The 26,770-nt window shown below is 42.4% G+C and overlaps 1 protein-coding gene across 26 annotated transcripts in view; it reads right to left on the bottom strand.

Moving 5' to 3' along the window:
* The window catches only part of MACF1 (microtubule actin crosslinking factor 1), a 337,838-nt gene that overhangs the window by 182,197 nt on the left and 128,871 nt on the right, over window positions 1-26,770 (bottom strand). For all 26 annotated transcript variants that reach the window (XM_078073376.1, XM_078073377.1, XM_078073380.1 and 23 more), the window contains 4 exons: window positions 24,474-24,535; window positions 12,506-12,595; window positions 8,078-8,155; window positions 4,470-4,562 (listed from right to left, as the gene is read on the bottom strand). In XM_078073376.1, coding sequence (XP_077929502.1) covers window positions 4,470-4,562; window positions 8,078-8,155; window positions 12,506-12,595; window positions 24,474-24,535 — 323 coding nt within the window. The remainder of the gene's footprint in view (window positions 1-4,469; window positions 4,563-8,077; window positions 8,156-12,505; window positions 12,596-24,473; window positions 24,536-26,770) is intronic.

Below are 26,770 nucleotides of genomic sequence, written 5' to 3' on the forward strand. Positions count from 1 at the left end.
GCCCGATGCGGGACTCGATCCAGGGACTCCAGGATCATGACCTGAGCCGAAGGCAGTCGCTTAACCAACTGAGCCACCCAGGCGCCCGAGGTGTAAAGATTATTGAAACATAAACAAAGAAACTTAAAAAAACTGTAATTTAAGTTTGAATGAGATATATCTGTATAAATTCATGATTTTTTAAAAGAGAAAAATACACACATTGGCTAGCTCTGTCCACAGAAAAACTGACCAACCCAGCAGCATTCAGATTGTGGTCAGAATGAGAGTTACTTGGAGAAATTGCTGATCTCAAGTCTTGGACAGGAAATACACAAAAAGAGTCTGGAACATCTCATCACAAGAAATAAAAGAGATTATCAAAAAGGACTATGGGAGTCATGCCAAAGGACTCAGAGTCAACTTTAGGAAGCTCCCTTTGGTCAAAGATGAAGTTATTTGAATATTAGGAAGAATGATAGTTGTATTTTATTGCAACACATTTAAGTCTGTTAAAAACCCATAAGTCAGAGGGGAGGCGGGTGGGAGGATGGGTAAGCCTGGTGATGGGTATTAAAGAGGGCACGTTCTGCATGGAGCACTCGGTGTTATGCACAAACTATGAATCATGGAACACTACATCAAAAACTAATGATGTAATGTATGGTGATTAACATAATAAAAAATTAAAATAAACATTGAAAAGCAAACAGAATAAAAACAGCAATAAAACCAAAAACCAAAACCAAACAAAAACTGTAAGTCATGGGGCACCTGGGTGGCGCAGTCATTAAGTGTCTGCCTTCAGCTCAGGTCATGATCCCAGGGTCCTGGGATTGAGCCCCGCATTGGGCTCCCTGCTCGACAGGAGGCCTGCTTCTCCCTCTCCCACTCCCCCTGCTTGTGTTCCCTCTCTCACTGTGTCTCTCTCTGTCAAATAAATAAATAAAATCTTTAAAAAAAAAACCAAAAACCCGTAAGTCATAAGTGATACTAAGGAAAAAGAAAGAAGAAAGTAGCTTTCATTTGTCATTTTTGGAGAATATTAGGGAACTAATTAATTATGCTGAAAACTGGTAAACAGAGGGAAAGATGGGAGCACTGATCTTTGGATCTCCCCTTTCCTATAGGAGATACCTCTCAGGGTAATTGATGAGATGAAGTTCTTCTTTACAGAAGTACTCCAGCTAAATAATGAAGATAGAATGAAAGAACTTAGAGTAGCACCATTCTGCAACTTCTAATGAACTAGCAACGATGATCAGTAGTTAGGTGAACAGCTAACTACTATTCGGTGAACAGCTAATAGGGAATGGATGGATCAGGCTGATAACAGCTGAACCCACATGTGCCTCCCAATATGCAGAAATAGGCGTATACAACTCAACACTACAATCCTTGCCCTCCACATCCCCCAAAAAGGAACCGGAATGGTACTGAGCCTCAGGTCTAGATCTAAACCACCAGATTATAAGCAATACAATAGAGGGACGGAGGATATTGTTTTAAAAGACATCCCAGGGCGCCTGGGTGGCTCAGTTGGTTAGGCGACTACCTTCGGCTCAGGTCATGATCCTGGAGTCCCAGGATGGAGTCCCGCATCGGGCTCCCTGCTCAGCGGGGAGTCTGCTTCTCCCTCTCCCGCTCCCCCCTCTCCCGCTCCCCCCTCTCGTGCTCACTCTTTCTCTCACTCTCTCTCTCAAATAAATAAATAAGATCTTTTTAAAAATAAATAAATAAATAAAAGACATCCCAGAGATGGCATCAGCATCTTTATAAACCTTAAAGGACAAAAGACCTGATTTCCTCAATGAATTGCAAGGTGAAGGCAGAGGAGGGAGGGAAGGGAAATTTTAATGCAATATGTAGACCTTGCTGGGATTCTGATTCAAAGAAACCAAATGTTTTTGTTTCTTTAATGAGGTAATTGGGGAAATCTGAACACCAATCAAATATTTGATGATTTTAATAAATTATTGTTTTACAGTGTTATAATTCTTAAATTAAGAATCCTTATCTTTCAGAGATACACATATATGTACAGATGAAATTACATGAAGTTTGGGATTTCTTTCAAGATAACATACTGGGGTTTGAGGAGTGGATTAGGATACAGATGAAATAATATTGGCCATGAGTTAAGAATTGTTGAGCTAAGTGATGGGTACATGGTAGTTCTTCATACTATTTTCTCTACTTTTATAAATGAAAGTTTTTGTAAGAAATTTTTAAAGAAAGAGAGAGTAAGCATTTTCCTGACGGAGGTGCTCAGGAAAGGAACAGTTCCATTACCCACATCTCCTCTGATCCAGCAAAGTGTTGATTAACTAATTCAGTTTTTATTCCTTGGCCCATGAGTCTCCCTTTTAAAAAGAGATTGAGTTGCAGTCAGGGTACACAGAGACACAGTGGATAGAGTCCTCTCACCTCACACCAAGGAGACCAACACTGGGCACTCAGAGTGAGGACAGGTTTATGGCAAAAATACAAATGACCAAAACAGTTTCTCTAAAAACAAACAGACAAACAACCAAAAAATAAAAAAAAAAAAACAACCAAAAAACAAAAAAACTCCTGTGTTCATAAGGCTTTCCAGGGAGTAACTCTAGTCCTCCATGAAAGCTCAACAAAGTTCTTGTTCCCACCCTGCTAAGGCACCCTTGCCAAGTTCACATGTTCCTAGTTATCCCTATACCCAAAGCATGCCTGAAGACACCCTGTGGTTGCAGAAAAACGCATGTTACTTCCACACTTTCCAGATTGCCAGCACTGCCTCCAAGCCAGAGCCCCAAGAAATAAGCCCCAAACTCAGAATTTTCTCGGGTAATTGGGAATTCTGGGACACCTGCTGTTCTGCTGGTAACCAGCAGGTGGCACTAGGGCCCCAACTAGGACATTACAGCCACTTCAGCCCCTGGAGTCAGAGCCTTGAGTTATTTATATTAGCCTTCTTTTCTTACCTGCTCAAGAAGTGCTCCCTCTAATCTATCAGTTTCATAAACAGCAGTTGTGTATGGGAGAGCTGTCTGAGAAACAGCTTTGTTTGGCTGGGCTAAAATGATTCAAGACGGTCTTTTTATACAAATAAGGCTGTTCTTTCCCCATAGCAATCCAGACACGGAAAGGATTTGCCCTCTTGGGAAGGGGGTAGCAACGAGAAGGCGGTGTGACCATGTGAACACTACCACATGCCACTGCTCTTGAGTATGATGGAAGCAACACTGGTGCTCACAAGCACAGATACAAACCCGGCTGCTAAGGGGCTTGCTATGGACACTCCTCAAAATTCGTGTTGAAGCCCTAAACCACAATGTGATATATCTGGAGGCGGGGGCCTTTGGGAGGTGATTAGGTTCAGGTGAGGTTATGAGAGCAGAGTCCCCATAATGGGATGAATGCCCTTTTAAAAGGATGCAGAGACAGGAGATCTCTTTCTCTGAACGCGTTCACCAAGGGAAGGTCATGTGAGGAGCTAACCAGGAATAGGAGCCCCCACCAAGAACCTGCCCATGCTGCACCCTGATCTCAGACTTCCAGCCTCCAAAACCGTAAGAAAAAAGTATTTGTTGGTTAAGCCACCTAATCCACGGCACAGGCACACCTCGATTCACTGTGCTTCACTTTACTGCAATCTGAAGATACTGCATTTTTTACAAATTGAAAGTCTGTGGCAACCGTGTGTCCAGCAAGTGTCTCCATGCCATTTTTTCCAACAGCATTTGCTCACCTCGTGTCTGGGTCCCATTTTGGTAATTCTCCTAATAGTTCAAGATTTTTCATTATATCTGTTATGGTGATGTGTGATCAATGATTATGACTCACCAAAAATTCAGATGATAGCATTTTTTAGCAATAAAGTATTTTTTAAATTAAGGTCTGTACACTGTTTTTCTTTTCTTTTTTTTTTTAAGATATAATGCTATTGCACACTTACAGACTATAGTATAGTATAAACATAACTTTTATATACACCGGGAAACCAGAAAATTCATCTGACTTGCTTTACTGTAGTGGTCTGGAAGCAAACTGGCAGTATCTCTAAGGTGTGCCTATATTTCATTATAGAAGCCCAAACTGACAAAGGCAGTGCTATAATTAACCAGGCTTGTTTTAAGATCATTAGAGACGAGGAAAAGTCTACATCAAAGCAGGATTATAAGCCTTCACTCCACCCTTCTACAGCATCAAACCTTCCATGCTCTGAGTCCCTAAAGAGCCGGTTTTGAGTCATTGGAGCAGACTTCTAACAACCTGACTGCCAACAGGCAGACAAGTGAAAAATCCCATTTCAGCATGCAAGTGAGCAGGAAGTCCTGGGTTTAGGCTACAACAGCTCTGCCTCCAGGCCACTCCCACTCTCACCCGTGTTCACAGCCACGCAGAGAGAAGGAAGGCTAGGTGCTCGGCCCATGGAAGGCCGTACTGCTTCCAGCTCTTTCTAGGCAATGTCCAAGCCAAGCAACAGTGACCCCAAACTTCATAGGCCCTACCTGGAAGTGCAAAATAATGGTCCAGATCAGGCCCAGGGTCAGCTTGGGGTTGCCATCCGTGATGTCGTCATTGCGAATATTCACTAGTTTCACCTGGAAAAGAAAGAGGCTGATCTCAGAGCTCTGGGAATTTTTACTGTGATTTCATTTTTATAGATATTCATCATTATATACATTTAAACTGACTCTGTGTGTGTGTGTGCACGTGCAGACAGTTCTATGAGTTTCAACATCTGTATAGATGTGGGTAACTACCACTACAATCAGGATAATAGGACAGTTCCATTATCCCAAAAAGGCGACTGCATGCTGCCCCTCTGTAGTCACACCTGCCCCCACCCTAATTCCTGCCCCCCACTGATGCACTCCCAGTTTTACTTGTTCTAGAATGTTGTATGAATAGAATCATATAGTATGTAAGGTTCTGATACTGGCTTTTTTTTTCCCACTCAGCATAATACCCTTGAGATCTCCATCCTCACTGTTACATACATCAGTAGTTTGCTCCTTTTTATTGCTGAGTAGTATTCCATTGTATCAACAGACTAGGCTGTGTTTACCCATTCATCCACTGAAGAACGTTCTGGTTGTTTTTAGTTTGGGACAATAATGAATAAAGCTCCTAGATTCATGAGCATATGCTTTCATTTCTACAGGGTAAATTTGCAGGCGTGGGACTGCTAGGTCATATGGTATATGTTTAGCTTTATAAGAAACTGCCAAACTATTTTCCAGTATGATTGCACCAATTTGCATTCCCATCAGCAAGGCAACCTTGTAAGCACATGGTATCCTGAGTAGCTTTTTTATTAAATCATCGCAGCCCTGACTTTTTTTCTTTGTTTTTTCCCCGGGAGAGAGGGTGGCAAGCTCTTCTCCCTTACCCGTCTTTGGCCTGCTCCCACCTCCATTTTCCCTCCTCTGTTGAAGATATCCACACCTGCCCAAGCCTCCACTAGCATCTGCTTTTACTCGTAAAATCTCACTCCAACAACACAATGTGCGTAGACACATAGGCCCTATCCCCCACTGGGTGGCCGACCGACCCACGTGCTGGAAACAGAGATTTCCTGGATTGTGGGATTTGCAGTGCTGAAACTGAGAGGATACCAGGAAAACCAGCTCAGCAAGCCTCTTTTGTCACACCCTCACGGAGTTCCTGTTCAATTGTGACAAACTGTCCTTGAGCTGTCCTCCCTGCATCTCTTCAATTGAACTGAAATCCGTGTGTCTCTAAAGAGCTCTGGTGACCTCGAACAAGCTTCCCTTCTTCCCTTGACTAACAGTGACCTGGTATTACAGACTAAATGCTTGTGTCCCTCCAAGATTCATACGTTAAATCCTAACACCCAATGTGACGGTATTTGTAAGTGGGGAGGTGATTAAGTCATGAGGGAGATGCCCTCACGAATGCAAATGGTACCCTTGTAAAAGAGACCCCAGAGAGCTCCCTTGCCCTTCCACCAGGGGAGGACACAGCCAGAAGACTGCAGACTACGAGCCAGAAAACAGGACCTCGCCAGATACGGAATCTGCCAGTAGTGCCTTGCTCTTGGACTTCCCAGTCTCCGGAACTATGAGAAATACATTTCTGCTGCTTATAAGCCACCTTGTCAATAGTATTTTTGTTATAGCAGCCTGAACAAAGACACCTCTATCTCCAGAAGGAGAAGCTGCCCTTCTAGATTGAGAATAGTTTCCTAATCCTCATCACTGACCCACGGTTGGTGGGCTGCAGTATCGGTCAAGTCCATATTCCTCAGTCCCACTTCCATCAGCTTGCCTCCTCCATTCCAAAGTCCACCTTGGCAAACTACCTTCCAATCTCTCCTAACTCTTGATGACTTTAACACCTAACTCCTAAACTGGTGATCTTAGTACTCATCTCAATGACCCAAATATCACCCTATCTGCACAATTCACGTGCCTTCTCCATTTTGAGGACTTTTGCTTTTACTCTACTTTGGATACCTACACAACTTGGACCTCCCCATTACCAAGAGCTGTTCTAGAGTTCGCCCTGCCCTTCTCTGAGTCTAGTGTTCTTATCTGCACATATTTTCATTTGATCATAGTAACCAAATCTACCCTTGGTCCTTATTTAGACGTGTAGCTAATCAATTCTTCTCAATCGACCTTGGCTATTAAGAACCCCCAGGTTCCCTCCAGCTCTACACACAGATATTTCCAATCTTGTTTTCTCCACTACTTTAAACACTGCCTCTAATTCTCCCACCACTTTTCATTTGTCAATTTATTTCAACAAATATTTATCAAGTGTCAATTATGGCCATTCACTATGACAGATGATAAAGATAAAAATGTTAAGTAAGATCCTGTTCCTGGTCCTCACAGGGCCTACATAACATGGCAGCAAACAGAGAAATAACAAAGTAGTAGATGTTATATTGGGACTAAATTGCTCTGGGAACACAGAGAAGGAGAATTTCCCAAGTTAATGAGAACTACTGATAAAAGTGAAAAAAATTAACTAATTCTAAAAATATGCATACCATTCAACGTCGGCTTGGCCCGAGCTATTGCTCGTGGCTAGACCCATCTCTTCCACATGGCTGGCTCTAAGCAGACGAACTCTCGGAACCCCTTGTCCGTCTTCCTTTCTGCCATACACCGCCCCTGCATCGTCATCCCTCCCTCCTTCCTTCTCCCTGTATCTCAGAGAAAGGGGCATTTTCCTTTTTTTTTTTCCAAATATAAACACACCAGCTGTGCTCAGGATCTCCTCCCCAATTCCTGGACTTGGCTCCATCCATCAGGAAGTGGGGAGGAAGGGGAGAAACAGCATGGGTTGTGGCAACATTACTGAACTCCAATGGCAGGAGACCTGGATGAAAGTCCCAGCTCAGCTCCAGCTTGTGTGCTTTGGGGCAGGTCACTTCACCTGTCCAGATCTCAGTTTCTTATCTAGGAGATGCAAAAACTGGGCTGGTGCCTCTCTATGGCATCTCCTACGGCTAAAATTTTATCACTCGGTACTCCTCCTCACTCTCATTTCCATCTCCCTCTCTTCACTGGCTTCTCCTCCTATGTCCAAAAACATGTTGAAAACTTCTTTTTTCCCCTCCTATATCCAGGCCCACTAAACTCCAAGTGCTCTTCTGCTCTATTCAGACCATTCTCCTAAGTCATTGATGCTTGGTGGCTCGGACCTTTCCCTCAGACCTGATGTGGTGCCAACAAAGCCGCCAATTCTGACCAGACCCTCCTCTACTTTTCAGGATCATGTAGCCTTCTGGTTTTCCCTCTTCCTGGATGATGTACCTTTCTTCCTACCTTCTTTGCTGATTTAATTTTCCACCTTTCTTTTGACCTCCACCTAAGGTGAGTCCGTAAGGTTCAATCTTTGGCATCTTGCTCTTCTCTCTTAACACTGTCCCACTCAGGAAGGCCACAGGCTCTATGTAAGGATGACCAAATGATTTGTCCAAACATAACGCAATTGACTCACTAGCAAGCAAGACTCAGACCAGGCCAATCAGATACAGCAATTACCAAGGGCCCACTAGGAGCGCTGAGAACAGCCGTTAGGTGGGGGACTCAATGCCAGCATCCCGGGGCAGGATAGGGAAGGCATGGACTCATCTTACCTGCCGCTGCTTTAGGAAGTCCAGGGCAATCTGCACGTTCTGCAGCCTGTGAAAACGCATCCTGCCCTTCTCCCGGGGCTGCAAACAAACAAAAAGAGATGTTAATTTTAGCTACACCAATTTACCCATGCAGACCCCAGTCCTTTTTCATTTCAGGGACTAGAAGATCACAAAGAATTCCTCGTGGTGGAACCCAGCCATGGGAGCATTACCCAAAGCACCCCTTAACGGCGGGACCCGTGTGTGTTTCGCCATACTCTCCGAGGCCTCCAAAGCACTGCTGACCACTGGGCCTCCCGTGAACACACAGTGTGCTTGACTCCTAACGCTGAGCCAGAGCCACAGCTTCCCCACAGGCCTTCCTGTAGCCGCAGAAGGCAGAACCTGACTGAATGTGCAGGTAATGGGAACAAACCCTGGCTCGATGGCTCCTCAAATCACAGTTAAATGCTATTTTAAAGGAAGGTGGGAAGTCCTAACTGCATGCTGCACAGTAATAGAGCCAACTTTATTAAAAACCTGGCAAAAGAAGCTAGAGGTAGCCAATTCTAAACCTTGGCATGAAGAGTTATATATGCTCAATAAACAAGTGAAAAAATTAAAAAATGAGACAAAAATCAGGAAGAAACCTATTTTCCAGGCAGAGGGGTGTCCACTTAGGAAAGCCACTTTTACCTTAGTATGAAATACCAAGAGCAATGAAAACCTTGGTGAGGTAGGGCTGTTCAACATGATACTCCAAAGAAAGGTATTTCCTGCTAGTCGCTTAGTCCCAGATGTCAGATGAGCCACAGGAGAGAAGCTCATCTCCATCCTCTGGTACCTCTGGTGCCCAGTCCACAGCTCAGCTATTATCCATCCAAAAGTGCTTGAAATCCGTTTGCCCGGTGAGAACATGCAGGGATGGCTATCTACCTCTGGCACCTTTTCTCCTGCTCATTTTCCAACATTGCTTTTATTTTGCTAAAATTAGGCCTGAGACAACACTCTCACTAGATTACACACACACACACACACACACACACACACACACAATTCATTCGTAAATGTCAAAGTGGTACTAATTAAAGGCTGATGAATAATAAGGTAGCTCTGTGGCAGGTGCTTGCAAAGAGGAAACACTGCCCCAGGCTGAACAAAAAGTAACCCAACACATGTAAAGATAAGGGTAGAAGCATCTCTTTGGGAGCCCCCAACACTTCTAAACAACACTCCCACACGGGGATAATCTGCAGAGATGTTGAGGCCTCTCTGGGCGATAGGTATCTTCTTACGTCAAAGGTTTAGGAAAAATCTTTCTAGCAAGAACCTCTTTTTCAGTCATTTCGGCTAAACTACCTGTGAACATGGCTTTGAGGACGACAGAGCCTGTGAAACTGAAGAGTCTAAGACAATGGGCAGGGAGATCGAGGAGGTGGAAAAATGACTTTAAGAAGACCGGAAATAGGGATACTGCCTAATCCCTGTTTCTGAAGAAAGATTACGGGCTATAATTTATAATTTAGGGCCTGCAAGCAGGAAATGCCCTTCTTACACATTCTTATCTTTACTCCCTGGTACTCCCCACCAAAAATAAATACCCTAAGAGCATGCAAGTTAAAATCACTGTCCTCTACAGCAACTAGAGATATTATTGACCAAGGCAGAGTATCTCCATGCAGTGAGTGGATTGCAAACAACAGGCTGTTTTGAAAACAAATGACATGGTGTGTGGTGAGAACCTGGAGGCTAGAGGTGGAGAGAGAGTGAGAGTTAGTCTGAAGTGTGGAGCCAAGAGCAATTAACTGTCATGCCTTCAACTAAACTTTGCACAGTTCTGCAATCCAGACTCAGACAACACAGCAAGGCCACCAGAAGGCTATGGGTCTCCAGGTCAAAAAGGCACTTGACACCTCCAAACACCATGATTCTTTTAGTGCCAACCACTCTCAGATAAGCAAAACAATCCCCACTCCAGGATCATCTAACAGTGGCAAGAGGCACAATTAGTTTTAACCACTTTCTTTGGGACCCAAATTCCCAGATGCAGAGGGAAGAAGGTGGTTGGTAACTGAACTACTTGGAGACCTTGAGAACCTCAGACTCTCTGATGGCCCTGCAGTGCCAGCTGGGATCCTGGCATCCCCAGGAGGACCTACTACATCATCATCATCTTCCTCCTCCTGCTCCTCGCTGTTTGTATGGCGCCAGGAGGGCATGCTCACGAGACGGAGGGTCTTCAGCCCTGCTGGCTCCTTTGGCCACCAACCAAGGCAAAGATAGGACAGAGTAACAGGAAATTCACAACACAAAAATGAAAAGCAAATGAATGCAACATTTTAAAAAAAAAGGGAAAATAAATATGAAAATACCCTCCCACCTCCCAAAACATGCAAAACCAGATCACACGGTTATACTGAACACTTAGGTTGAAACACATCTTCAGGGCGCCTGCGTGGCTCAGTCAGTTGAGCATCTGACTCTTGATTTCATCTCAGGTCATGATCTCAGGGTCCTGGGATCGAGCCCCGGGTCTGGCTCTGCACTCGGCGCGGAGTCTGCTTCTCCCTCTCTCCCCCTCTTCCACTGCCCCTCTTCTCTCCCCTCTCTCTCTCTCTCTCCCCAACCCCCTCTCAAATAAATAAAATAAAATCTTGAAAAAAAAAAAAAAGGAAAAAAAGAAACACATCTTCAATTCTCCATGGCCACCCACCCTCTCTTTTTGTGAATCAACTAAAGGAGAAAGAGATTGTGAGAATAAACATGGAAGAGATATTTGGATGGCTCTCAGTGAAAAGATGATACCCTATGAATATCTCCATAAACAATCTGCAGGTTTTCAAAGTTAGGCAAAGAAATTAGATCAGAGTGTTTTCAGGCTGTTTTGTAAGCAATGTCACAGAAAGAATCACTTTCAATATAACAGTCACTACGAGTTCATCAGATATCCCAGCCAAAATGCCCCAAATGTAACTTTGTGAGTGCTAAAGAATAAAGTCCAGCAATGTGAAAGTGACATTTTGATTACTTAAGAGATTTATAAATGAAGGCCAGATAAGAACTGGAATTCACCAGTAGCGGCTATGCTAATAAAAAGTGTCAATTTTTTGTCCATTAAAAATTATACAAGTAATTCTATCGTAAGACAAAAGAGATGTGAAACCAAAACAAAGGGGCCATGGGAAGCCAGGCCCCAATCCTTGAAGAAACTGAATATTACTTAAGGAGTGAAATTTAATGTGCCAAATTCCCTTCTTGAAACCCAGCAAACAATGACTAAGAATTCACCAAGGGCAGTGAGTGGGCTGGGCTTCGGTTCTTTCTCTCCCCGAGGTGTTTCCAGGATTCAGCCCCGGACTTTTCAATGAAAAATACGTTGTCTATGATGCTAGAGGCAGAACACAAACTGCACAGGACCCCCTGCTTCCACTAGGCTCAAATACATGAAACAAAGAGCCCCCAGGTGGGGCTGTTTTGATCCCTCAAACAAAGCAAGTAGAAGAACTATCATCTGACAAGCCAAGAAGCCCAGGCAGGATTTGCCTTCAGATATGTAGCTGTTTCCCACAAGCAATGGTTAGTTAACACATTTGGGAGGAGGCAGGCATATTTAACCATCCAAGGAGCTCAAATGTACTGCATCCAGGGCTGTGCTGAAATATCAACTTCAGTACTTCTCCAAACCTGTGAGACTCAGTGAATCAAAGAAGGAAGAAAATGAGGTGAATTCTAAAAACTAACTCTAAATAACTCTAAAAATAACTCTGAGCTTTTAAATGTAAACTCCAGGGCGCCTGGGTGGCTCAGTCGTTAAGCGTCTGCCTTTGGCTCAGGTCATGATCCCAGGGTCCTGGGATCGAGCCCCGCATCGGGCTCCCTGTTCCGCAGGAAGCCTGCTTCACCCTCTCCCACTCCCCCTGCTTGTGTTCCCTCTCTCCCTGTCTCTCTCTCTCAAATAAATAAAATCTTAAAAAAAATAAATAAATGTAAACTCCATATCCTTAGCTGAGTACAGAAAATAAAACAATTTCCAGTAGATGGGAAAACAGGAGAGTCTGTATAGACTAGAAATAAAACTCTAGAAAAAAAAATACATCTTACTAAAAAACCTTTAAATGTGAATCTACTACTCCTGAAATATTCTACCTACAAATAGATAAAGAACAAGTAAGGAGAAAAAATGCAGATATGAAAGGAATAAAACTGATACCTGATTCCATCAAGAAATGAGAATATGATACATCAATTCCCATTAAGGTGAAATTACATCATTTTAAAACTCAGTCTGAGTTAGAAACAAAGTCCACCAAGAATGCCTTCTACTTCTTCCTCCCACATGACCGACAGCAGGCAGCGGTGGCCAGGCCTGGCTCTCAACAAGATGGACCAGTAGGTCCCTAACAGGGCTGTATTTGGGAGGCCACTCATGAGAAGAAGGGAGAAGCTCACCAGTTTGATGCCCGAGAGGACCTCCAGCAGAGAGATCAGGTTGTGGCCATCCCGCAGATCTTCATAAAGATCATTGATGTGCTTGCGGACCTGTGCGTGAGAATGAAACAGACTGATTTTTATTTGATCTTGAATTCTTTTATTAGCTACACAAGAATTTCTGGTTCTAGGTAAACACAGATTAAAGAATTTGAAACAGGAGGGGCTCCTGGGTGGCTCAGCTGTTAAGCGGCTGCCTTCGGCTCAGGTCATGATCCCAGGGTCCTGGGATCGAGCCCCACATCGGGCTCCCTGCTCCGCAGGAAGCCTGCTTCTCCCTCTCCCACTCTCCCTGCTTATGTTCCCTCTCTCGCTGTGTTTCTCATTGTCAAATAAATAAATAAAATCTTTAAAAAAAAAAAAAAAGAATTTGAAACAGGAAACAATAATAAAATTCAGGAATTTTCAGTTTGGATTACAATACATATGAAATAGTAACACTTAAGAGAAATGTATGCGCGTTTTAAAAACTGAAGCCAAATCTATTACATACTGTAAACAACGTTCTAGAAAGTCTGGACAAGGAGATGGAGAGTCAATCATCCTGAAACCTCTCAGGAATTATTTTGAACCAAAATGTGATACAATGGCCAGTGACAGACAGATGAGTCCAGTCAGAATCAGAAAAGCCTTCCAGGGGCGCCTGGCTGGCTCAGCCAGAAGAGCATGCAACTCCTGATCTCAGGGTTGTGAGTTCGAGCCCCACACTGGGTGTAGAGATTACTTAAATAAATAAAAACTTAAAAAAAGAAAAGAAAAGCCTTCCAGAGGGCAAAGGAAACAAAAATGCTAGATATCCAGTGTTTCATAGGATGTACCTATATGTTAACTCCTCTCTTACCAAATATTTCTTTTTTTAAAAAAAGATTAATCTACTTAGGGGCTCCCGGACGGCACAGTCAGTTAAGTGTCCAACTCTTGATTTCAGCCCAGGTCGTGATCTCAGGGTCGTGAGATCGAGCCCTGTGTTGGGCTCCACGCTCAGCATGGAGTCTACTTGAGATTCTCTGCCTCACCCTCTGCCTCTGCCCTTCCCGCTCGTGCTTACTCTCTCTCAAAATAAATAAAAAATCTTTGAGGGCGATTTTCCTTGTGAAAAAAAAAAAATTCCAATTTTATAACTGAAACTATGGGAAAACATCTCACTTTGGAAAAATATGTGGTTAATGTCAAACACCATGCTGAATGTTGTACACATTACCTCATCTCTCTCTCATATTGATAAGGTAGATAGTACTCCTATTTTACAGATGAGGAAACAAGGCACAGAGAGGTTAAGCAACTTGCCCAAGGTCACAAGTGGAAAAACTGGCCTCAGTTTGGGCTTTCTGAATTTAGTCTTTGCCATTAACTACTATGCTTTATAATCAGCCATAGTCTCATTTTATTTATTTAATCCAAACAACTGCCCTGTGAAGTTTATTTATGTATCCTCAGAAGGAACTAAGGAAACTGAGGCTTTGAGAAGTTCAGGTCACATAACTGCAGGAAGTGGCAGTAGGTTTTCTGGTTTATTCCAAGTCCAGTGACAACTTCACTGAGTGACACAACACAGAATCAGAAGACTAGTGGCAAGTATATGGAAGAAGATTCATTTTCAACATAAATAGTTCTCTAAACAACAATAAAAAGGGCTACTTTCAGAAGTAGTGGGTTTCTAGTCACTGAATTTTTCAAGCAGAGACCAGGATATTAGGATTTCCATATTTGAGTGGAAAACTGTACTGTAGTCATTTCCAATTATAATATTCTAGCATTCCAAACAGAATGGGAGTCAGAAAAGATCATGGCTATGGGGCGCCTGACTGGCTCAGCGGGTAGAGCATGCGACTCTTGATCTTGGGGTTGTGAGTTCGAGCCCCACCTTGAGTGCAGAGATTACATTAAAAAAGGGGGGGGGGATAAGGGGGGAAATAGCTGGTGAGGCTTCCTGGAAGAGAAAGAACTGGAAAGATGGGGGGGGGGGTTAAGATTTTATTTATTTATTTATTTATTTATTTATTTATTTATTTATTTATTTATTTATTTATTTTAGAGAGAGAGAGAGAGAGAGAGAGCGCGCGTGAGCGTGCCTGGGGGGAGGGGCAGGGGGAGAGGGAGAGAATCTCAAGCAGACTCCGTGCTGAGTGCAAAGCCTGATGCAGGGCTCAATCTCACGACCCTGAGATCAAGACCTGAGCCGAAACCAAGAGTTGGATGCTTAACCAACTGAGCTACTCAGGTACCCCTGGAAGGATTAGAAAATGTTTTCACAGAAAGACAGAAGATGGTAAAACCACAGAAGAAAAGGTACAGAGGTAGAAATAGGCAAGGTATGAGTGTTTGTACCTGTGTGAGTGAAGGATTAAGAAGGTGATGGGTAGATTACCCAGTTGGAGAAAATGGTTCATGATGAATTGGGTAATAGCTTTCAAACATTGAAGGAATATTTCTTCAGTTTTTGTGCTATTCACAATATGAATATAGATATAACACACTTTTTATTTTAATCAGCAATATTAACATTTTCTCCACCACTTTAAGTCTAGACAAAATAACACATCTAGCTCAGACTTGTAGCATTTGTTGATTTCCATAGTTTAAATACTCCCACCATGACCAATTTCCAGCCACTAATATATCACTAAACGCAATGTTGGGATGAAATGTACAACAACACACCATTATAGACTTTTCCATCAGAGATACAACAGACATAATTAATCTCAAGAGCACAGACTATATTAACATGTAGCAAAATAATTATGAGGTGATGTGTTTTGAGTATTTATTACTTTTATTTTAAATATAATTTATTTAATTGTAAGTTTATATAATTTAATTTTCATAATGGCTGTGCATAGCAACCAGCTCACAAAATTAGTATTCAGCTCTTGTGAGCCCATGTAAGCTGGCTCCAAGATTTCAAGACCTCTCCATCAAGTGGGTCCAAAGTTTCAAGCTTGCACAACCACAATGTACCACTAACAGAAATAAGCAGGTCGTGAGGGTTGGGAAGAGAGCGGATTTGAAAAGTTCAATTTTGTTTTTTTTTTTTTATTTCATTTTTTTAAGATTTTATTTTTAAGTAATCTCCACACCCAACATGGGGCTCGAACTCACAACCCCAAAATCAACAGCTGTACACTCCACCGACTGAGCCAACCAGTGCCCTGAAAAGTTCAATTTTTAATATGTTGAATTTAAAAGAGTAGCAAAGGAGCTACAAATGGTAATGTTCTGGGAGCAGCTGAAAATACCAGAATTCAATTTGGGTCAGCTGAGAACTGTTTAGAAGTCATATGCATAGAGGTGCTAGCTAAAGACATGGGAAATGTTGGCCTTTCTGGGTTAGGGGCAAGAAAGAAGAGCACAGTGCTGAGGACTGAGCCTGTGGGAATAGTCAAAATTAGAAGGCAGGAGATGGAAAAGCAATCAACAAAGGATAGGGGGTGGAAGAAGGCAGAGCAAGAGGTAGAAAAAAAAAAAAACACATAAGAAAGGGTAATCAAGGAGGGAGGGGATGGATGATCACCAGTATCAAATGCTCCAGGACAAGCATGAAGACCAAGACAGGGTTTCTGTTAGTCTTATAAATAATGGTGTTTTTTGTGAGACTCACTTTCTAGAGAGTGGTGGAATAGAAGATAATAAATGAATTGTAGGTTAAAAAAAATAGACAGAATATATTAAATACTTCATATTAAGTTATAAAGAGAAGTGACAACAATGAGGGACTTATTTTTGATAGATAAGACCTGAGCATAGGGCATTCAAATCAGGAATGGGCACTGAATAATTATTTAAATAAATTATAATAGAAATGAGGACCAAGTAAGATCATATTGGCAGCAGGACACTAAATACCACAGAGTACTGAAAAGAAAAAGTGGTACTTTGAAATATAAAGTTAATTTCACATCGAGGACTCAACATCTCCTTCTAAAAATTCCAGTTATGTTTTGTACCTGCAAACAGCAAAATTCAACCACCTTACAAGAAACTTAGCTGAGACTAATTTATTATGTCTCTCAGTCTTTCCCTGATTATACTGAAAAACTGTAAAAGAGAGATATGGACAGAGGTAATGGGGGAAGAGAGGGGAGCATTTTTTCCCTGAATTTTCAGTAACAGAGAACAATAGTTTATTTCGGAAGCATAATGGACCCAGCAGGATAAAGTACTAGCTAACACTTACTAGTGCTTCTATGTCAGAAAATGTTCAGATACAGAGATGGGATTTGGGGGGCTCAATTCACATCCCGAGATCACATAGTAAATGGCCAGTCCAATAAAATCCAGGTCTGCCCCATTCCAAAGTCTTTACCTCTTCCTCAAACACTAAGTGGCCTCTAAAATTTTCCACAAATCTCTTAAGAAAAAGTCCAATAGCAAAAAAAAAAAAAGAGGGAGAGAGTCTAATAGCTAACAGTGCTGTATGATATATGTGAAATCCTAAGAGTTGTCATCACAAGGAAAAAAACACTTTTCTTTTTTTGCTCTTTTCATTGTATTCATATGACACAATGGATGCTAACTAAACTTACTGCTAATCATTTCATAATATATGTAACTCAAACCAATACACTGTACACATTACACTCATACAGTGATATATGTCATTTCTGTCTCAATAAAACTGGAAAAGGGTAAGGAAAGGAAAGACAAGAAAAAGTCCAGTGGACCAAGCATTAGATGTTTTAGAGGCAGCCTGGGAAAGCCAAGACTGGTCAAGAATCATCAATATGTATGTTTCTCTCCAACAAATACCCGTGCTATTCTGTCAACAAAATATGAGTGAATAACTTCAACGACCTGGGTCTTTGCCATTTGCACTCCCTGTGAAAATCACTGTCAACATTAGTGAATGTCTCTAAAGAATATATGCAAATGGCTAACAAATTCAGGAAAAGATGCTCAATATCATTAGCTACGCAGAAAATGTAAATCAAAACCACAGGAAGATACCATGCCCCACCCAACAGGAGAACTATAATCAAAAAGATTATAACTGTTAAAGAGGATGTAGAGAAACTGGAACCCTCGTACATTGCCGGCAGGAATGTAAAATGGTGTGGCTGCTTTGGAAAACAGTCTGACAGTTCCGCAAAAGACTGAACACAAGTTACCATATGACACATTGATTCCACTCCCAGGTATATACCCAAGAGAACTGAAAATATATGTCCAGGAAAAAAAACATGTACATGAATGAATGTTCATAGCATTTATTATTCATAATTGCCAAAAACTGAAAATAACCCAAATGTCTATCAATTGATAAATGGATAAACAAAATGTGGGACATCCATACAATGGAATATCATTTGGCAATTAAATACTGATACATGCTATAATGTGGATGAATTCTAAAAACATTATGCTAAGTAAAAGAAGCCAGTTACAAAGAAAAGGACCACATATTGTATGATTCCATTTATAAAAGATATCTAGAATAGGCAAATCTATTTTTGTGGTTGTCTGGGGCTGGAGGAAGGTATGGGGGGGTTGGGGAGATGACTGAAAGGTACAGGGTTTCTTTTGGGGATGATGACAATGTTATAGAATGATTATGGTGATGGTTGCATAACTCTGAATATACTATAAGTCACTGAACTATGTATTATTTAAATGGGTAAATTGTAGGATATGTGAATTAAATCTCAAAAAAGCTATTTTTAAAAATTAACAAATGACTAAATTTTGAGGGATCAAGTCCACCCAGGCTAATCCTCCCCAATTCCTGTGCATTAATAAGCCAAGGAAAGCTCTGCTCTCCCAGTTCTTTAAAGATTAATTTGCAGTTATGGGCGCCTGGCTGGCTCAGTCAGTAGAGCATGTGACTCTTGATCTAGAGGTCTTGAGTTCAAGCCCCATGTTGGGTGTAGAGCTTACTTAAAAAAAAAAAAGTTTTAATGTGAAGTTATAGAAAAACAAACAGCTTCCCCCCGCTTCTGAGTGGCTTTAGCGAAGGGAATAAATTGCACTTAAGTACCTGGAATCAGAATCTGGCCCAAAGGGACTTTAACACTCTCAGCTGGCAGACGAGAAAAGCCTTGCCTGGAGAAGTTAAGTAACGTGTGTAAGATCACTGAGCTGGGAAGTGTCCCATCACCGTCTCCTGACTCCAAGCTTACTGCTCTTTCCCTTCACAAGGCTTCCATGATGCCTGAAGGGTAGAAAGGACATATTAAGTCCATCCTCCCCCTCCTCCAAAAAGAACCAAGGACTGTCACGTGGTATTCTTTGACACCTGCAGCAAACCTCATCAAGAAAAGCTTTCCTCTAAGACTTAAAAGAAACACAAGCAGCTCAATTTCCTTGACGCAAACTATGTTGAAGAGCGGTAAACAGGTCAGAGGAGAAAGTTTTAAAGAGAAGAGTATTTTATTTATTCACATCTACATTTATAAAAGGTACAGGGTAAGCGAGAGTGAGCCTGGTAACTTTAAATGGATTTCTGAATTTGTAGATTTCTAAACTGTAAGAGGGGAATTCCATACTGATTCAATGGCCAAATTTATCCTCAAGGAAAAGCCTAAATGCTAATGCTAAAAATACTAATGCTAAAAAAATGCTTAAAAAGCCTAATGCTAATGCTAAAAAACAGATTACAGTTGTCCCAGACTTTTTGCCTGTCAAAGAACGCTGCTCAAATGCAGGGAATGAGTAGAGGCTGGAAACCTGCTGGGGTGAGTAGAGGGAGAGGGGGAGTGAGGCTCTTTGCTGATAAGAATTCTATTGTCTTTCTGTTTGGAGAATTCCTTAAGTTTTGAGGAATCTAACAATGAGAGACACCTGATTCACAAAGGTCTCTGGAGATGAGGATGATTCTAAAATCCACACAGGGTAGCTTTACATAACAGGCAGGTAAGGCGCTTAGGTGTAGAGAATAGAAAATCCAATCCAAATGTAGGCCCAAAACGTTCAGTGGGGGTTGAGAGGTGTTTGGAGTGAAATCAGGTCCTGAAAACTCAGGTCCAGGCGGGAGATGGTCACAAACCACCACCATGTGGCCACACCTGCGAAACAAAGGCAACACTCCTCCCCTGTGTCTACACAGCACTACTCTGTCAATCCTTAAATGAACTCCACGGCCAGTCTCCTACTGACCTTTCGCACAGATGTGAATAAGCAAAAAGGCATGTGAAAGTCCATGCAGTGCTTCGGTGAGCTGTCTCACGGCTACGGCAGAACAGAGGTGCCCAGAATCACTACAGCTATCTACCACCTCGTGTCCAACTAGAGAGCCTCACACGGAAAAGCTGAGAAGGTCTGGAGTAAAAATTTGGAGTTGGAAAACTTTTACTGGTATACCTGGAATTTTCTTAACTGAAATTCCAGGAAGGCCAGTAGCTTCTAGATTGCATACATGAATAAAAAGAGAAAGAACTGGGGCACCTGGGTGGCTCAGTAGTTAAGCGTCTGCCTTCGGCTCAGGTCATGATCCCAGGGTCCTGGGATCGAGCCCCGCATCGGGTTCCCTGCTCAGCAGGAAGTCTGCTTCTCCCTCTCCCACTCCCCCGCTTGTGTTCCCTCTCTCGCTGTGTCTCTGTCAAATAAAATCTTTAAAAAAAGGGGGGGGGGGAACTGTCCCATCTGCTAGACTAAACACTGGTTTCTCCTTTCTACCTGTAACTTCTGAAGTCAACAAGAACTGATCAGAGAAAGCATTTCTCCTCCTTAGGAACTCATGCGCTCAGTTCCCTCATCCTCTCTGGGAGTTCTCTCTGGGAGCATAAACTTTATCAGCTACCAGGACCTAGAGACACGGTATAAATAATTTAAATAATACCTCATTTAAAACTAGATTTTTTGGGGTGCCTGGCTGGCTGAGTCAGTAGAGCATGCTACCCTTGATCTTGTGGTTGTGAGTTGGAGCCCCACATAGGGCATGGAGCCAACTTTAAAAAAATTTTTTTAATAATAAAACTCTAGATTTTTCCTTTTTTTTTACATTTTATTTTATTTTTAAATTTTTTTAAACAATCTCTACACCCAACATGGGGCTCAAACCCACAACCCTGAGATCAAGAGTCACATGTTCCACTGACTGAGCCAGCCAGGTGCCCCTCTAGATTTTTCTTTTTGATGGTTCTAGCATATGCCCAGAACACTTCAGTTTGGAGGCTTGCATTCTAAATTAGGTTATTTATATATTACAGATGTCAACAGCCTTAACAAACCTCTTTTAAGATTGGACCAGCAGTGTTCTCGACTAATAAAGAGGAATTAATTTGCTCATTCCACAACAAACTGTTTCCCACAGAGATAGCTGGGGATCCAAGAGATCCTAGGTCAACTCAATCCAGAACTTGAGAGGCTTGGTTGCTTTGATCTTATATCCATCTACTTGCCAACAGCCACATTAATCTGGGTGTACCTGGGGAGCATGGCAAGGGATGCCTGAATTACAAAAAACAAATCTCAGTCCATATTTCTCAGCCCAAAGTTCAAAGAATGCCAGCATGGAGCAATGATTCTGATTAGCAGTGAATCCCTCTCTCTGAAATATCCCAAGATGAGAAAATGTTGTTGGAACTATAAGGCTGGGGGTCCGAGAAGAGAGGGAAAATAGCCAGGGACTGAAATAAAGCTCTGGCTGGCCTCCAGTTTCTAACAATGCCCTGTTGTGTTCATCTCCTCGTTTCTCCCTCCCTGGGCCTCCTGTCATCACGCAGCACTGAGGCAGAGGTCCAAACGGCAACAGCGGAGAGCCAGGGCATTTGTGTTCAACTACAAAGTTTAGGGGGCAAGCCTGAGTCAGGATAAATTCAGTTCTTCCAATTGTTAGAGAGGAGGCACGAAAGAATATGTTGGGGGCATCTTTAGTAGAAAGAACAGGTAATTTGAGTCATAAGACTCATGAGTGGTCCCTCGCTCCCTCCTTCACTAGCTGTATGGTCTTGGGAAGGTCACTTTACCCCTTCTAATTCTCACTTTCCTTAGTTGGGAAAACTGAGAGGATGAAATACCTTTACCACCTTCAGAGTTATCATAAGAATCAAGCCAGATAGGAATGTGCTTTGTAAGCTATAAAACACTATTAAAATATTATTTACTCAAGGCAACAAATCCTGGATATTTCTCATATCTGTGGTGCAGTATGTGGTAGAGAAAGTAATACAATACAGTCCGAGCCCTCGGTGAGCACGCTAATAGGGGAGACCCATGCGCGAACACACAAGGCATCACTTCAAAGTGGTGTGGAAGAGAGAGAGAGCTGAGACTAATTTAGTCTGAGGACTGGAGGTCAGATTCTCAGGAAGGTGATATTGGACGTGGGCCTTGAAGGGTAAGTGGGTGATGGCCAGGCAGAGGAGATTGGGACGTGCATTCTAGGGAGAGAGATGAATAAGCAAAGAGGTGTGGAAGCACACAGTGTTTAGGGCGCGGTGACTTATCTCATGTGGCCACAGCACAGGCTACACAGGGGACAATGCCTGCAAATGAAGCTGGGCAGCTTGGAACCAGGTTGTCAAGGACTCTGCATCATGACCAAGTTCTGCATCAGCAAACTGGAGGCAAACGGTACATCTTGAAGGAATTAGAGGAAAATAGCAGTTTTCTCTCTCTGTCTCTCTTCCTTTCTCTTTATCCTGACACTAACAAAATAAGACACAATATCTGCCTTCAAGCTAAAATCAACAGAAAGATATAGAACGTATACATGTGCTGTAACAGAAGTACGTAAGGAATACGGTGAGGGCACAAAGAAAAGGGCAGTCAATTCCATATGGGAGATTCAGGAAAATATCTATTGAGATGGTGTTAAATTGGGGTTACTCAGGCAGAATGGAGATTGGAGAAGGCTCCACACAGAGGGAGCGGCATGAGCAAGGACACAGTCATAAAAGAGCACGCACATGGCTCTTAGCACGGCACATGGTTCAGCAAGTGCCTGAGGTATACAGGGAATTCGACACTATGAGCCTGGAAAGGTAGGGAGAAGGCAGGCCATTACTGCAGATGTTAAGAGCACAAGTTTTAGACTTTAGGTTGCCTGAATTCTAAAATTTCAGTTCTGCCTCTTTATAGTGGCATGACCTTGAACAAGTAAACTACTCTAAAGTTCATTTTCCTCATTGATAAAATGGGAAAATTGAAAGAGTCTACAGCATAAGTTCACTGAGGAGTAAAGAAGCTAATCCACGTAGAGGACTTAGTCCAGAATGTCAGCTTTACGGTAAGCAAACTATTACTACTATTTGCGTTATCAGTGTTACTACAGAAAACCTTACTAGGAACTATTACAGTGATCAAGGCAAGCTGACAAGGCCCTGGACTAGGCAGAGGTCATGGGGATAGAGAAGAGAAGTCAGGTGCAAGCATTTTTCTGAATTGGAAGTGATTGATTGGAGCTGGTGACAAGGGAGATGATGGGCAGACTGAAAATAGTTCTAGATTCCTAATTTGGATAGCTAAGTACGTGAATGAAAATATTTAGCAATTTGGGATGTGTTGAATACGGGATACGTCTGGGTGACATCCAGATGAACATGCCCAGTACCCTGTCTTTGGCTTAGGAAAGAATATAGGACATGGCTCTATTGTTACGTCCTTATCCAGATCTTGTACTTTGAAAACTGCCCTCACCTGCAGTCCCCATTAAACAGTGGCCCTCAGGAGTCATGCTGATTTATGTAACCATCTCCCTTGCCATAGATTACTGAGCTATAGATGGACACCTGACCCATGGAGGAAAAGAACATCCCAGCCAATCAGATTTTCTGTGTTTGGTGTAGCCACAAATTACATCACCATTTGAGAGATAGCCACCACAGCTTTCACACAAGCAATGGCAGAAGCAATGAATGGAGGAGACATACGGAAAGAAAGAAAAACAAGACAACACAAAGGCCTCAATAAAAAGAGGGAGTAGCCGCCTGATAATGTTTAGTTTTCATAAAGCCTCGCTGCATCCAGACACCAGATTTGAGATCACCTCATATGCTTTTTCTACTTGGGCTTCCTTGCATTCCACATCACCAGTGATCCCTGTGACTAACACACATGAGACTGCCCAAAAAGAGTACAGAGAACAAAACAAGAAATTGGGTAAGGTTAGGACCCCGGGGACCAGCAACATGGAGGAGTCAGAGAAAGAAAAAGGCATTCATAGAGGAAAGAGTTTAATTCAGGAAAAAGCAGTGTGTTAGAAGCCAACATAAGAGTCGGTTTTAAGGAATAATAAGTTAGTCAACAGTATCAGATGCTGTAGAGAAATCAAGTAAGAGGAAGATAAAACTAGGCTACTGGATATGGCAATTAAGAGGTCACTGATGACCTTTCCCAGAGCAGTAATCAATATAACTCAAAATTATGTGAATTATTTGAGTAATTATTATATACTATTCAAAAACATTGTTTTCAAATCTGGACTTCACATTAGTCATACTGCTTATCCTTAGGTGGGCTTTTAACATGCCTCTGCCTTGGTTTCTCCTCTATTTAAAAACAGTAATAAAATCTCCCCCCAGTCTTAGCCGTTCTGGAGTGTTCTGCATCTTAAACTGCATGGTGGTTATAATGTATATATATACACATGCAAAAATTGCTTAAACATTTAAGATTTGTGCACTTAGAAAGAGAACAAAAACCTCTCTGCCCCATCCTTACACAGTAATCAGATCTAGAAATAAAAATAAAGAAGGGAGCTTATAAAATAATTTGTAAAGCTAGGAACAAAGTGTTCTTTGAATCCAGGAATCACCCCCTGGTATCCTCACCTCAACATTCTGAGGTAATGGCATTTATTACTATCCTCTCCAAGAAACTGATCAGTACAAGTTTCCACACTGTTATGACTTTGTTCGTTATTTTTAAAAAGTCACATGGGTATCTCCATCGAGCACATGACAAGCAATCTAAACTATCCATGAGGAGGGACTGACAGATCCAGCTAAGAGCAGCCAGAGGTGCTAGGGCAGCATCTCCGAAGGAGTCCTACCTTCATCAGGTGCTTGTTGACCCACTTGGTGAACGTCTTCTTCTGAACACGGTCCCGTTCATCTGTAAAGGAAACACAGAGAAGGCATTGGCTTAGCATGGCCCGGATAAGTTGCCCTACCCCTGCTTCATCCACACCCCAGCTTCTTCGTGGACAGTGGAGATAGTTTCCACAGACCCAAGAAAAGTGTCTTGTTGTTTGGAAGATTTGGCCTGTCTGAACTTCCTCTTCTGTCCTGACCATCTTGCCACTTTATAGATTAGACAGAATCATATGCCTCAAAACCATGCCATGGCAAAGTCTCCTAGCATCATAATCTGGGGAGTGAGTGAGTCTCTGCTTCCCCCAAAGCAACCTCCAAGAAGCCAAAGCTGTGAACACCACCTGCAGAAGAGGTCAAGTGGCCTTGGCATTTGGGTCACTCGTACTGCAACGGTTCCATCTCCCTCTTCACATACGGATCTGCCAGACCAGTGCTCTGTTCCCACCCTCTCCTGCCCCGGTTTCTACCCCTAGCTCCCGTTTCCTCAGCAGCCATTACCAACCAGGCAACCCCGGAAAGCTGCTCAGTTTACCTGCACTACACATCTCCCCCACCTCTTCCTTCTCCCAAGTCTTACAGAGCCACTCCTTTGTAGGCACACTCTCCTTCATTCTCAGTTTTGTGCACCTCATTCACAAAAACATGACTGCCAATACTTGGCAATCACTGCTCCAGAGGCCCAGTCCTGCACAGGACTCCTTTTCTCCCACATCTGCCAATTCCCCGAGCACTTCAGACCACTGATCCACCAGCCTTGCTCCTTTTCTTCTATTTAAAGCCTATGCCATCCCCCTATTTTATTCAAATCATGCTCGCTGTCATCGACCACTCCCTGCTGCCTGCTCCCCTCCTAGTGGCAAATCTACCTTAAACTCCCAACAACTTAGTTCACATTTACTGTCTCCACATGCATCCTCTGGCATCATCCTTGACTTACTTCATCTCCAGTTCATATCCAGCCACCACACTGTCACACTGCATTCCTGCTCCAAACACACCTCCTTAGCAGTCATCCTAATAATTCCCAAGCTTTATCACTCCATTCTTATTTTGTCCCTTTTATTAAGAGAATCTAAGCTTATCCTAGTCTATGCTAGACAACACAGTTAAGCAATTAAAGCTGCCATCACTAATCCCCCAGGAACTGTCACCTGCCTAACCTTCTACCACTAAGTTCACCATGACAATCTAAGAACCTGAATTACCACCATTGCTCGACTCTTCCATTATTTCTCCAAGTCAGAGGAGCATTTCAGAAGAAAGTGGCAGAATTAAAGAACTCTGGTTCACTAGTATTCAGCACAAACATCAGTGAGGTCTTCCCTCCCTACAGCCCAGTTACTCCCTTCTAACTGACTGCCTAGTAAGAGCCACATAGCTACCGTTCTGAACAATGCTGACATTCTCTCTCCACTTCCAGGTGAATGTACTACCTACTCACATTTCTGAGTTTATAGCCATTCAGTATTACCTCATCCCTGTCTTTGCTCTTAACTTCACATCCTTCTTTTCAGCCTTGAATCTTTTCCTGCTTTGCAAGGAACAGTGATCTCTTCCTATTATATACCACAGAACTTGAGAATTAGAATTAGTTATCTAGTCTTATTCCCTGCTGAAACATGATTCCCTTCAACAACAAAGAATCACCTGTTCAGGGTTGAAAGGTCTGCCCAAATCCTGCATAACTCTATAATATTCCCGATACTTAAAACTCAATAGAGAATTCACTACCTCCTAAGGCAATATATAGATTTAATAGTTCTATAAATATGTCATCATTTGCTTCCTTATAAATTCTCCCTACTGGCTCTCGTTTGGAACTGTTAGACTTTTTTTTAAGTGTAGGCTACTTTTCACTTTTTTTTTTTTTTAAGATTTTATTTATTTGAGAGAGAGAGAGCAAGAGTAGGGTGAGGGGCAGAGGGAGAAGCAGACTTACTGCTGAGCAGGGAGCCTGATGTGGGGCTGGATCCCAGAATCACAACCCCAGCCGAAGGCAGATGCTTAACGCACTGGGCCACCCAGGCGCCCCAGGCTACCTTTCACTTAATAGAGCCCTGCAAGTATTCGAAGCGGGATTTTTATTAGATTTGACCACTATCATTCATTCCACCATATTCTGATCTTTTTAGACACTGATTCAATTATCCAACATCTTCATTAACCTTTCCAAGCCTGTGTCATCTACAGACTGAATGAGAATCAGCTTACAACTGCAGTCTCATCTAAATCACTAACACTGCTCACACTATTT

Source organism: Halichoerus grypus, chromosome 5 (assembly GCF_964656455.1).
Source record: "Halichoerus grypus chromosome 5, mHalGry1.hap1.1, whole genome shotgun sequence".
NCBI lineage: Eukaryota > Metazoa > Chordata > Mammalia > Carnivora > Phocidae > Halichoerus > Halichoerus grypus.